Here is a 13,099-nt window from a genome sequence, read left to right as displayed (position 1 = left end):
AAAACAATTCAAGCCTCCTTTGATTTTCAACAATCAAACCATCCATTGTCAGGCAGACTTCAGAACAGATCACATGACTCCTTCAATTTAACCTAAATTTAAAGACACAATCCAAAATATAATAATCTTTTAGACCTCAACAAGGTCGAAGGTATTTTTATGTTTTCATGTACATTTTTAACTTTGCTGCAATCTTTTGCTACTTAAAACAAATATGAGTATGTATTGAGAATGTGGATCATAACTTTTGGATGGAAATTGTGACCAGACATTGTGTTTCATTGGCATTTTGGTGATGTATGCTGGCATGTCTTGAGAAGTTACAGCCAATATATACACTGGACAGAAAAGTGTGGTGTTCTACTCTTAACGTAGTGAGGACCAATAATTGAATTATTATGGTTTTCTGATTCAACATCAGATTGAAGTTTGCATGTTAACTCCTGTATATTAGGATTGAGAATCGAACTGTTTGATAACATACTCCAAGATCTAATTGGAGTATTATAGTGCATGTTAGAATAACATAGTAATGGGGTCTAATAACATTCCACCAAACAAAAGGTTTATATGCTTATCAAGTAAGATAACGTTAAAATTTAAATGCAAATAAAAGGGTTAATATAATTAGCTTAGAAAAGGTACAAATTGAAATTTTTACATGTCCAACTAATAAACCCTATAACATAGGCTTGGATTGTGGCCTGCTATTTGTGTACCCCGCATTAGTTGAACCCTGTCTACCAACAGAGATATAACGCAACAAATATTTTAAATAAAAACAACCCCTCTTTTTCGATTGATTTTCCTCTTTCAGGACAGGAGACTTTTACTATGGGACAGAAGGAATTCCAAACCAGCATTGCGGATTGGTGTGTATCTTGCCTCCATTTAGTGATGTCTGTGTTTGATCAATAGTAATTTCAACTTCCGGATTGCTCTCTGCATTTCTTGTTAGTTTGTGCTGTCTAAAAGACCAGTTGGGATGTTTTAATATCTAGGTCCTATATGTAGAAACCTGAATGTGTCTCCTTCTCATCCCTAGTTAATACCTTTTGCATTTAGAAAGTCTTTTACACAAACTGGCAGCAAAATATTGCAACATTCCATAGTTTGATAAAATGATGTCTACTGTTTAGCTCAGCTGAAGTGGAGATGGACTGTAACAGAGTTTATTACACTATTGTGAGCTATTTGGGCAATATCTACACATCCTTCATCATGAATAGATTGATTCTCAACCTGATTGTAAACACAGTGTCAGCAGAATTTGTTGTTTTATTATTGAGAATTTTAGAAACAGGGCTAATGTTCATGTGCAAATGGAAGGAGCAGGAGGTTAAATTGGGAAGTACCGATTAGCCAATGCTAAGCTTGGGTTTTAAGTGGAGAGGACGAGTGAAAGGTATAGGATTTTCATGGTTCTAATGTTCTTAGAAGGAATGAATCAGATAGGCTAATGTAAACTTGCAAAAGAAGAATTCTGTTGTATTAACTGTTAATCCAGTTCCTGACAAGTTTTTCTAAATGTTAAATCTGATTTCAGAAATGGGATTATTACGCTGTTCTCCTACCACCGTAACATGGCATCCACAAAAAGAACAAGTCATTGCTTTTGGTAATGTAATTCCAAATCAACACTTTGTGCTTGTTTATTTCTTTTCAACATCAACTTGTATTAATTGAAATAAATGTGTTGTTTTCCGATTGGCAGGCAGTGACTAATGGGATAACGCAGGGATCTGTGCCAGGACTCCAACTGTTCACATTATATATTAATGATTTGGACGAGGGAACTAAATGTGTTGTCTCCAAATTTGCAGGTGATACAAAATTGGGTGGGAGGGTAAGCTGTGAGGAGGATGTAGAGATGCTTCCAAGGAATTTGGACAGTCTGAGTGATGCGGTATAATGTGGATAAATGTGAGTTATCCGCTTCTCTAGCAAAATTAGAAAGGCAGATTATTAATTGAATGGGTGTAAATTGAGAGAGATGGCTACTCTGCGAGACCTTGGTGTCCTCGTGCATCAGTCGCTGAAAGTAAGCGCGCAGGTACAGCCGGCAGTAAAGAAGGGAAATGGTATGTTGGCCTTCATAGCGAGAGGATTTGAGTATCGTAGAATCACAGAATTTACAGTACAATGTAGAAATACAAATGTTTTACTACAATTGTATAGGGCATTAATGAGGCCACACCTGGAGTATTGTGTGCAGTTTTGATGTTGTTATCTGAGGAGGGATGTTCTTGCTATGGAGGGAGTGCAGCGAAGGTTTACCAGGCTGTTTCCTGGGAAGGTGGGACTATCATACAAGGAGAGACTAAATGGGTTAGGATTATATTCATTGGAGTTTAGAAGCGTGAGACGGGATCTCACAGAAACTTACAAAATCTTAACAGGATTAGACAGGGTAGATTCAAAACGAATGTTCCCGATGGTGGGGGAGTCCAGAACTAGAGGGCATAGTTTGAGGCTAAGGGGTAAACATTTTAGGACTGAGGTGAGGAGAAATTTCTTCACCCAAAGAGTGGTGAATATTTGAAGTTCACTACCACAGAAAGTAGTTGAGGCAAAACCATTGTGTAATTTCAAGAAGGAATTAGATGTCGCTCTTGGGCCTAAAGGGAGCAAGGGATATGGGGGGAAGGCGGGATCAAGGTATTGAGTTGGATGATCATAATGAATGGTGGAGCAGGCTCGAAGGGCCGAATGGCCTCCTTCTATTTTGTACACTTAGGCAATTGGAAAGGTAAACATCTGGTGTGAGATCTGATAAAAGGGAAAGATAACAGGTATGCTAGACCTGTGAACATGCACTGTTAAATTCATTATCGCTAATCATGTATATGAAAATATGCATTTGTTTAAATTCTTACATTTTAATTCTCCATTGCTGTTATTTTTGTGACTTTGTAACAACTATCCAATATGTTTTTCAGTGTGTTAATTCACCACATTATTTCATTATTATTTCATTATTTCAAAAAAAATTATTTTCAGAATTGCAAAGAATTAACTTTGAGAATAAAAAAGTAATGGCGAAAATGGCCACAGACTAATCAAGCCTTTAGATTTATTACGGGCCAGGGATTAGAGAACCACAAAGTGTATCATGGAGTTCACCTAACCCACAACTTTTACTAGATTGTGGTATGGGGAGCACACGGCCCACTCTACAGGTGCGGTACAGCAGAAATGGAAAAGTATTTTTTAAAGCAAAACAATGTTTATTCTATGAACTCAAGTTAACCTTTTTAAAACATACAGTGAACACCTTAGCACCCATTAATTCAAATACAACCCCCAAAGACTACAACATGAAGTAAACCTTTAAGCTTTCCTTTTTAACATCCATACGACTTAAAAAAACACCTTTTAACAGAAGCACATTAGGTTTACACTCCCTACTGAAAACATTTATAATTCTGTATTCATCAAATGATCACGAGTTAGTCTTTTGATGGCAGAGAGAACAGCAGTACACCTGCTTGGTCTGACTTCAGCTCCAACACTGAAAACAAAACTAAAACACACCCTGCAGCCTGCTCAAAAACAAAAGTAAAAAGCTGACAGACAGCCCAGCTCCACCCACTCTTTGACATCACTGCAATAGTAAACACCCATTTCTTAAAGGTACACTCACTATAGATATTTATATACATACCCATTTATAAGCACCCATTTCTTAAAGTACTCTCACATGACACCTCCCCACAAGAAAAATAAACCATCAACTTCAAGATGGTTTCATTTTTCACCTTTTCACTATCCTTTAAGAAATGCACACAGTAAATATACTTTTTCATTTCAAAAAACAACACACGCAAACAGGTAGAATAATATAGTCCATTTTTTTTTTTTTTTCTTCCTCCAACTGAACCTGCTTCCGTTCATCACATTGGTGACAAAGCATCGGCGATCACGTTTTCTCGCCCTGCCACATGTACTATTTTTAAATGAAATGGCTGCAACAATAAACTCCAGCGAAACAGCCGTGCATTGTTGTTCCGGAATCGCTCCAAAAACGTCAACGGATTATGATCAGTATATATAACGGTGTCAGACGGATTGCTGGTCACATAAATGTGAAAATGTTGCAAAGCCAGCACCAAACTCAGTCTCCTCAATCGTGGAATATGTTTTTCTGGTGAGAATTCAATTTCTTTGAAAAATAACCAATAGGCCGCTCTAGCCCTTCGTCGTCTTGTAGAAGCACCGCACCTACACCCACATCACTCGCGTCAACCGCCACTTTGAAATGAAAATCGCTTATTGTCACAAGTAGGCTTCAAATGAAGTTACTGTGAAAAGCCCCTAGTCGCCACATTCCGGTGCCTGTTCGGGGAGGCTGGTACGGGAATTGAACCGTGCTGCTGGCCTGCCTTGGTCTGCTTTAAAAGCCAGCGATTTAGCCCTGTGCTAGATCAGCCCCTAGTGTACCAGACCAGCCCCTTTGAATGGTTTCGTATAATTTGGGATGGCTAACACGGGAGCAGTGGTTAACACAGCCTTCAGGCCGTCAAATGGCTGTTGACACTCCATTGTCCACAGGAATTTGTTACACTTCTTGAGCAAGTCCGTCAGTGGAGCGACCACACTGCTAAAATTGGGTACAAAATGTACTCGTACCAAGAAATTGCATTATTTCCCGTTGTGTCGAGGGTATCGGAAACTCCCCATTAACTTTTGTTTTCACATTCCGTGGGACCATTCCATCCTGTCTGATTGTAAGGCCAAGGAAAGTGACTTGGGCCTTTCCAAATTCACGTTTGGCTAGGTTTCTCACCAAACCCGCCTCCTGAAGCCGATCGAATAACTCCATCAGATGTTTCAAACGTTCTGTCCATGTCTGGCTGAAAATTACCAGATCGTCGATGTATACCGCACAATTGGGTAATCCTGAAAAACTTTGTTAGTTAACCGTTGAAATGTGACTGGGGTGTTTTTCATGCCAATTGGCATAACTGAATTGGTATTTACCACCTGGAGTCACAAAAGCTGAAATCTCCTTCGCCCTTTCAGATAAAGGTACCCGCCAGTAACCTTTAAGAAAATCCAGTTTGGAAATAAAAACTGATTGTCCCACTTTCTCAATGCAATCCTCCAAACGTGGGATAGGATTAGTCCGTTCTTGTAACTGCATTAATCTTTCTATAGTCCACACACCACCATTGGGTACCGTCTGGTTTTGGTACCATCACTATGGGTGAGCTCCATTGGCTGCAACCTACTTCAATTATGCCATTTCTAAGCATACTCTCAATCTCTTTGTTAACCTGTGCCAATTTTAAAGGGTTAAGTCTATATGGATGTTGTTTGATTGGAACAGCATTTCCCACATCTACATCATGTATAGCCATTTTTGTACTTCCCAATTTATCTTTACAAACTTGCCCACGTGATATCAATGGCTCTTTCAGATCAGTTTGTTTTTCCTCTGGAAGGTAACTGAACAATTTATCCCAATGTTTAAGAACATCCTCGTTTTCCAATTTAATTTGAGGTATGTCAAATTCACAGTCATCTGGATTTGGTTTGTCACTTTGAGTTAGAAATTGTTAAAACCTCCTTTTTCTCTCCTTCCCTTTCAAAGTACCTTTTAAGCATATTCACGTGACGCACTCGGTGAGTTTTCCTTCTATCTGGCGTTCTTGCCACATAATTCACCTCACTTAATTTCCTTTCAATCTCATAAGGTCCACAAAACCTTGCTTTTAAAGGTTCACCTACCACTGGTAACAATACTAAAACTTTAACTCCAGTTGGATTTTTTGTCCGCTACCCGTTTCATCACATGTTGTGCAACTTTTAAATGTTGTCTCGCCAATTCACCTACTCTATTTAATCTTTCCCTAAAATTTGACACGTAATCCAATAATGTAATTTCTGATTTCTCACTCACCAATTTTTCCTTAATCAATTTAAGTGGTCCTCTTCCCTCATGACCAAAAATTAGTTCAAAAGGACTAAATTTGGTTGACTCATTAGGTGCATCCCTAATTGTAAACAGTACGAATGGAATTCCTTTATCCCAATCCTCTGGATAATCTTGACAATAAGCCCTCAAAATTGTCTTTAATGTCTGATGCCACCTTTCTAACACTCCCTGCGATTCTGGATGGTAAGCAGTTGATCTAAATTGTTTTATTCCTAAGATATCCATAACTTCTTTGAATAACCTTTCGGTAAAATTAGATCCTTGATCCGATTGTATTTCTGTGGATAGTCCATATCTAGTAAAGAATTTAAGTAATTCCTCCACAATCTTTTTAGCTGTAATATTACTTACTGGAATGGCCTCTGGAAACCTAGTAGTCACGTCCATTATAGTCAAAAGATATTGATTCCCACTTTTTGTTTTAGGAAGCAGTCCTACACAATCAATTAGGACCCTCGTAAAAGGTTCCTCAAATGCTGGATTGGGTATTAAGGGCGCTGGTTTTATCACTGTTTGAGGTTTCCCTATCACTTGCCATGTGTGACATGATTGACACAATTTAACTACATCATCATGTAGTCCAGGCCAATAAAAATAATTTCTGGATTTTAGCTTGAGTTTTACTTATTCCCAAATGACCTCCCACTGGTACCTCATGTGCAACTCGCAACATCTCCTTTCTTTACCCTACCGGCAATACTACTTGATGAACTTCTGCCCACTTTTCATCCGCCTGCGTATGTAAAGGTCTCCATTTTCTCATCAAGACGTCACTTTTATGGTAATAACTCTCTGGTATACACGCAGATTCCTCTTCCATGTATGCTTTCTGATACATCCGTTTTATTTCTACATCTTTCTGTTGTAACTCCGCCAATTTTCCTGAACTAAAAATATCTGCCTCCTCCACCTGTTCTTGTTCTTTTTCAACCATCTGATCAAAAATCGTTTCTGATAATTGCATTCGTCTTCACCTTCACTCTTTGATTCATTCCCTTGTCTTAACCTGTGACTTTGTGACCTTGTTACGACACAATCCGGAAAAATCCCAGGATATTCGTCCTTCAACACTTCAGTTGTCTGATTTTCCACTGGACCACAGTAGGCATCACTCCCATCTGCGATCCAGCTATATCATTACCCAAGATAAACTGTATTCCTGGACAAGATAGTTTCTCTATTACTCCTACTACCACTTCACCACTCTTCACTGGACTTTCCAATCTTACCTTATATAATGGAACGCTGCTCCTCTCGCCCTGAATTCCACATATTACCACCTTTCTGGCAACATTCTTCCCAAGCTACATAACTCCTCATCTAAAGATTGACTAGCTCCCATATCTCTTAAAATTGTGACTTCTTTATCTGCTCCTCCTGATACACATGAGTAAACTTTACCTACACAAGTAAATTCTTTAAAGAGATCTGGCACCTTCTTATCAATGACCTCTTGATCAGGCTGTACAATCTTTTGCTCCTCATTCACTTCACTTCGGCTTTCCTTTACCACTTTAACAAACCCCACTGTCTTATCCTGTTTTACCACATCAGCCTTCCCAGTGCTTTTCTTCAACCACCAACACTGTGACTTTACATGGCCTAGTTTATTACAGTGAAAACATTTGAAACGTTTCATGTCTTTTCCACCCTCCTGGATTTCTTTTTTAATCTGAGGTACACTCTCCTTATTATCTCCCATCAGATCACCTTTACCTTTGCCACTTGAGTATTTCTCATGTCCCCAGTTTCTATCCCTCACCGGCTGAAACTGATGTCGGAAACCAAACTTTGATTTATGAACTAATTCATAATCATCTGCCATTTCTGCTGCTAATCTCGCAGTTTTACCCCTCTGTTCTTCCACATGAATTCTCACTACATCAGGAATTGAATTTTTAAACTCCTCCAAAAGCATAATTTCTCTGAGAGCTTCATACGTTTGGTCTATTTTCAAAGCCCTTATCCACCTATCAAAATTACTCTGAGCCTTTCAAACTCCATGTATGTTTGACCAAATTCTTTCCTTTAATTTCTATACCTTTGTCTGTAAGCTTCAGGCACTAGTTCATATGCACCTAAGATGGATTTTTTCACCTCCTCATACGTCTCTGATACCTCCTCCGGTAGTGATGCAAACACTTCACGAGCCCTGCCTACCAACTTTGTTTGAATCAGTAATACCCACATTTCCTGTGGCCATTTCATTTGTTTAACCACCTTCTCAAATGAAATGAAAAAGGCTTCTACCTCCTCCTCGTCAAACCTTGGCAATGCTTGGACATATTTACATAGATTCCCACCAAGACTTCGACTTTGATGCTCTTTCTCACTATCCTCATCACTATCCTCCAACTGTATGTTTCCCTTTACGTCTGCCAATTTTAACTGACTCATGTTTCATGGCCATTTTCTGAAGTTCAAACTTTCTCTCTTTATCTTTTTCCCTGATCTGTATCTCCCTTTCTCTTTCTTTTTGTTCTGCTAGGGCTATTTTTTCTGTTTTCCTTTCTTCTCTCTCTTTTTCCTCTTTCTCTTTCTCTTTCTTTTTACTCTCTCTCGTTTTCTCTCTCTTTCCTCTCTTTCGTATTCAAGCAGCTTTAATTCTTTCTCATATTCCATTTATTTAATTCGTAACTGATTTTTTGCTATTTCCAACGAGTCAAACTGTATCTCAGGCAACTTTAAATACTTAGCCACCGCCATAATGACCTCACCTTTTCGCATTTTGTCAGGTAATGTTAACTGCAATGTTTTTGCCAAATCTAACAGTCTGCTTTTAGTCTCTGCCCGTAAGGTACTGCGTGTGACCGTCTCCACCCCCAAAAACTTCTGAGCCTCTGAAAGAGCCATTGCCCACAACACACTCCCTACTTAAACTAGAATACCACACCTGAAAAGCAACCACAATATGCTCACCCCTCACTGTCTTGAAGTTCACTAAGCCAATCCAATGGATAAACTTTTATTCCTCTCGAGCCCCCAACTTGTTATGGGCCAGGGATTAGAGAACCCCAAAGTGTATCATGGAGTTCACCTGACCCACAACTTTTAATAGATTGTGGTATGGGGAGCACACGGCCCACTCTACAGGTACAGCAGAAATGGAAAAGTATTTTTTTAAAGCAAAACAATGTTTATTCTATGAACTCAAGTTTTTAAAACATAGTGAACATCTTAGCAACTATTAATTCAAATACAACCCCCAAAGACTACAACACTAAGTAAACCTTTAAGCTTTCTTTTTTAACATCCATACGACTTAAAAAAACACCTTTTAACAGAAGCACATTAGGTTTACATTCACTACTGAAAACATTTATAATTCTGTATTCATCAAATGATCACGAGATAGTCTTTTGATGGCAGAGAGAACAGCAGTACACCTGCTTGGTCCAACACTGAAAACAAAACTATAAAACACCCTGCAGCCTGCTCAAAAACGAAAGTAAAAAGCTGACAGACAGCCCAGCTCCACCCACTCTCTGATATCACTGCAGTAGTAAACACCCATTTCTTAAAGGTACTCTCACATGACAGTTTCCAAAGACCTTTCAGAATTTGTATTTCCTGACACACTTCATAGATTATCATAGAATTTACAGTGCAGAAGGAGGCCATTCGGCCCATCGAGTCTGCACCGGCTCTTGGAAAGAGCACCCTACTCAAGGTCAACACCTCCACCCTATCCCCCTAACCCAGTAACCCCACCCAACACTAAGGGCAATTTTGGACACTAAGGGCAATTTATCATGGCCAATCCACCTAACCTGCACATCTTTGGACTGTGGGAGGAAACCGGAGCACCCGGAGGAAACCCACGCACACACTGGGAGAACGTGCAGACTGCGCACAGACAGTGACACAAGCCGGAATCGAACCTGGGACCCTGGAGCTGTGAAGCAATTGTGCTATCCACAACGCTACCGTGCTGCCCCAAATAAACTTGAATAATCACAATTAAAATTTGATTGAATTGGGGCGTTAGTAACTTGTAATGTGTATATGTTTATGTAAAATTACATTTTCTGCAATAATCAGCCACTATCAAATCTCTGACTAATGTTTCAGAGATGTTTTTAATCTACATTATTCTGTACTTAAATGATCTGATTTGCATTGAATCTAGACCATTTGTTTAACACTGCTTCTATATTTAATAGAAATCATAATTTCCTTTGTGTATTAATTTTTGGTAATAGGCTGTTTTTCTTTTTAATGGTTTATGCACCCTAAAAGATAATGCTGTTTTTCTTCAACTTAAAGCCATATGTTAACCAACATATTTTAATACTGCTTTTAGTTATAAATTGCATCTTTAATAAAATTGTTTTTTTCTTTTCTCTATCTAAACTCTCTGGGATTTATTTAGACAACAATGTTAGTTCTGTTAGTTGCTTTTCTAAAGCTACATTTTTTAAATTTAACAGGAACTGAAAACGGAATTGTTGGTGTAAAAAGCTTACAGAAACAGTCTGATTCAATTCTGACATCGGCAGTGCATTCACGGACTGTTTCTGGGCTGCAGTTTTCCTCACACAGGTAAGCTGATAGTCTCTTTTAAAAACACTGGATAGCTTGTTAAAAATTTATAATGAATGAATAGTCCTGTGCCTGTGTTAACAGAAGTGATTAATGGTGAGAAATGTTTTTTTATTTTCGATATATTCGAATACTGCCATGTTTTGCTGTACAGTATTTACAGTGAAACTGCCCCTGCCTTTCTTTTCCCTCATCCAGTGTTAAAGAAGCGAGTGCATCACTTAATCCTGAAAATGTTCTTCCCTGAATAATGCCCTATTAGGTGCATTCAGTATTCATACCAGTCCACAGAAAATTATTGTTCAGAACTTTGTCAAAATATTGTATGAAAATTTGTAGAGGATGTGCAGTGCATGTAGGGATATTCTTCAACTAAAGGAAATATATTTGTAAAACCCTTTCATCTTGCAGGGAGTAATGTTTCATTTATTTTGCAGCTGTCCCCTTTTAGCTTCAGTCAGTGAAGACTGTTCGCTGGCTGTTGTTGACATCAATCTCTCTGAAGTGTAAGTAAATGAAGATCCTGCAATATGTGCAGAAGTTTATTACTTTAACTGTAGCAAAATAATTTCTTGTTTGTGTGTATAAATTGATCCTTTTCAAACATTTTGTTTTTAGGTTTAGGAATAAATCACACAAGGACTTTGTTCGTAGTGTGTGCTGGTCACCTCTGAATTCTGATGTGCTCAGTACTGCAGGATGGGACCATCAGGTTCTACATCACACGGTCGCCTTAGACAAGGATGTCGACACGGCATGAGAAGATGATGTAATATTCAAAATGCTTCTTTTGTACCTTTTCTATTGCCATGTTACATCTTTGAAACTGTTCCGAGAGTAATCACGCAGGAGTATCTTTGCTAAACTCAAACACCAGGGTGGAGAAAAGAGGTGGCGTGGGGGAGTGCGGTGTGAGGGAATCATTCTTAGCACTCCAAATTTCTGTTTGTAAAAGTCACTAATCTCACCAAAATCTGTGTATCCACCTAGTTCTGCTCTGTGAGAGCAGAGTATGAGTCAGATGACAATGTTTATCTTGTTTGTGGGCTTGTAGAATGCCATGTTTTAGAAATGGGTAGCCAACTGGGCTTCTGATATTCTTAATTCAGTGGCTTGAGATATATTTTGGTAGCCTGGAGCTACTGGATTACTGTGAATTTTGATCCCTGCTACAGTATTTCACATGTTTAGGATGAGGAAGAAGAGGATTAAAAATAAACTTTTAAAAGTGATATAAATTTGTCAGTTTTATATATTTTGTGTATACTCTCTCATTGTTGCAGAAACCATCCCATATCCCACTGCATATTACAAAGCTCATAGCAGAAGATCTAGTAAAATTCAGCATGGATCAAACAACACTGACCACAAATGTGACAGTGGGTGGGCCAAATAGTGCACTCTTTTGGAGGGTCGGTGCAGACCTGATGGGCCGAATGGCCTCCATCTGTACTCCATCCCGTAACAGCCGCCGGAATGTGGCGACTAGGGGCTTTTCACAGTAACTTCATTTGAAGCCTACTTGTGACAATAAGCGATTTTCACTTTCACTAGGTACAATAGGAGTGAAACCACTTTGTAAAAATAAATAAATAACTGGATGTAGGCTATTCTGCAATTATTAGTGAATTTCTGAATTCACTTTCTGTAAAAGGTCATTCCCTGGGCATGTATAAATGCACTGGTAACAGTTTTACATTAGGAACCCTGGTATACCTTCGTGCTCAGAGAACGGCAAGGTGTATGTCAAAGTATACAATCTCTTTTAGATTATTTGTAATGGCCATTAAATTGAGATGAATCTAGCATTATCTATGAGAGTGTGTGATGATGATGCTCAGAGCTCGTGCTGATTTAAGAGGTTTGTTTAAGAATTGTGGACGTGTGTAAATAAAAATACCACGACCGGTTCGGGGAACATCGCATATTTACTGCTTTGTCACTATCTCAGATTTTGGTAACTCTGCACATAGGTGAAGTCTTTTTAACTGTTCTTTTTCTGGAGGGTTGAGGGTTAATAAAAATCGTGCTAGAGACCTTGATGGTATGTTTAGATTAATCGCCATCCATACTGACTATAAAATCATCGAATTTACAGTGCAGAAGGAGGCCGAGCGCCCCATCGAGTCTGCGCCGGCCCTTGGAAAGAGCACCCCACTTTAATCACAAACCTCCACCGTAACCCAGTAACCCCACCCAACTTTTTTGGACACCAAGGGCAATTTATCATGGCCAAGCCACCTAACCTGCACATCTTTGGACTGAGGGAGGAAACCCACGCCGACACTGGGAGAACGTGCAGAATCCGCACAGACTATGACCCAAGCCGGGAATCGAACCTGGGAGCCTGGAGCTGTGAAGCAACTGTGCTAACCACTGTGCTTCCGTGCTGCCCTGGAGCACGGAATGGAGAACAGTAGAAAGAGTAGAGTGAGTGAAAATGAAGAGAAAGATCATCTTTCATGACATCAGAACATCTCAAAAGTGCTTGATGATCCAGAAAGATTTAGACAGTTTAGGAGAGTGGTCCAAGAAATGGCTGATGAAATTCAACGTGGGCAAGTGCGAGGTCTTGCACTTTGGAAAAAAGAATAGAGGCGTGGACTATTTTCTAAACGG

General features: G+C 39.1%; 1 protein-coding gene across 1 annotated transcript in view; it reads left to right on the top strand.

Moving 5' to 3' along the window:
• Nucleotides 1-11,718, top strand: part of LOC140393622 (methylosome protein WDR77-like) — a 43,931-nt gene extending 32,213 nt beyond the window's left edge. Inside the window, exons 6-10 of the mRNA XM_072479893.1 lie at nt 818-872; nt 1,547-1,618; nt 10,369-10,480; nt 10,918-10,986; nt 11,099-11,718. Coding sequence (XP_072335994.1) covers nt 818-872; nt 1,547-1,618; nt 10,369-10,480; nt 10,918-10,986; nt 11,099-11,240 — 450 coding nt within the window. The 3' untranslated portion in view covers nt 11,241-11,718. The remainder of the gene's footprint in view (nt 1-817; nt 873-1,546; nt 1,619-10,368; nt 10,481-10,917; nt 10,987-11,098) is intronic.
• Nucleotides 11,719-13,099: the final 1,381 nt, after the last annotated feature.

Source organism: Scyliorhinus torazame, chromosome 17 (assembly GCF_047496885.1).
Source record: "Scyliorhinus torazame isolate Kashiwa2021f chromosome 17, sScyTor2.1, whole genome shotgun sequence".
Classification (NCBI taxonomy): Eukaryota; Metazoa; Chordata; class Chondrichthyes; order Carcharhiniformes; family Scyliorhinidae; genus Scyliorhinus; species Scyliorhinus torazame.
Note: the sequence above shows the minus strand (reverse complement) of the source record. Positions and strands in the feature narration are given on the sequence as shown.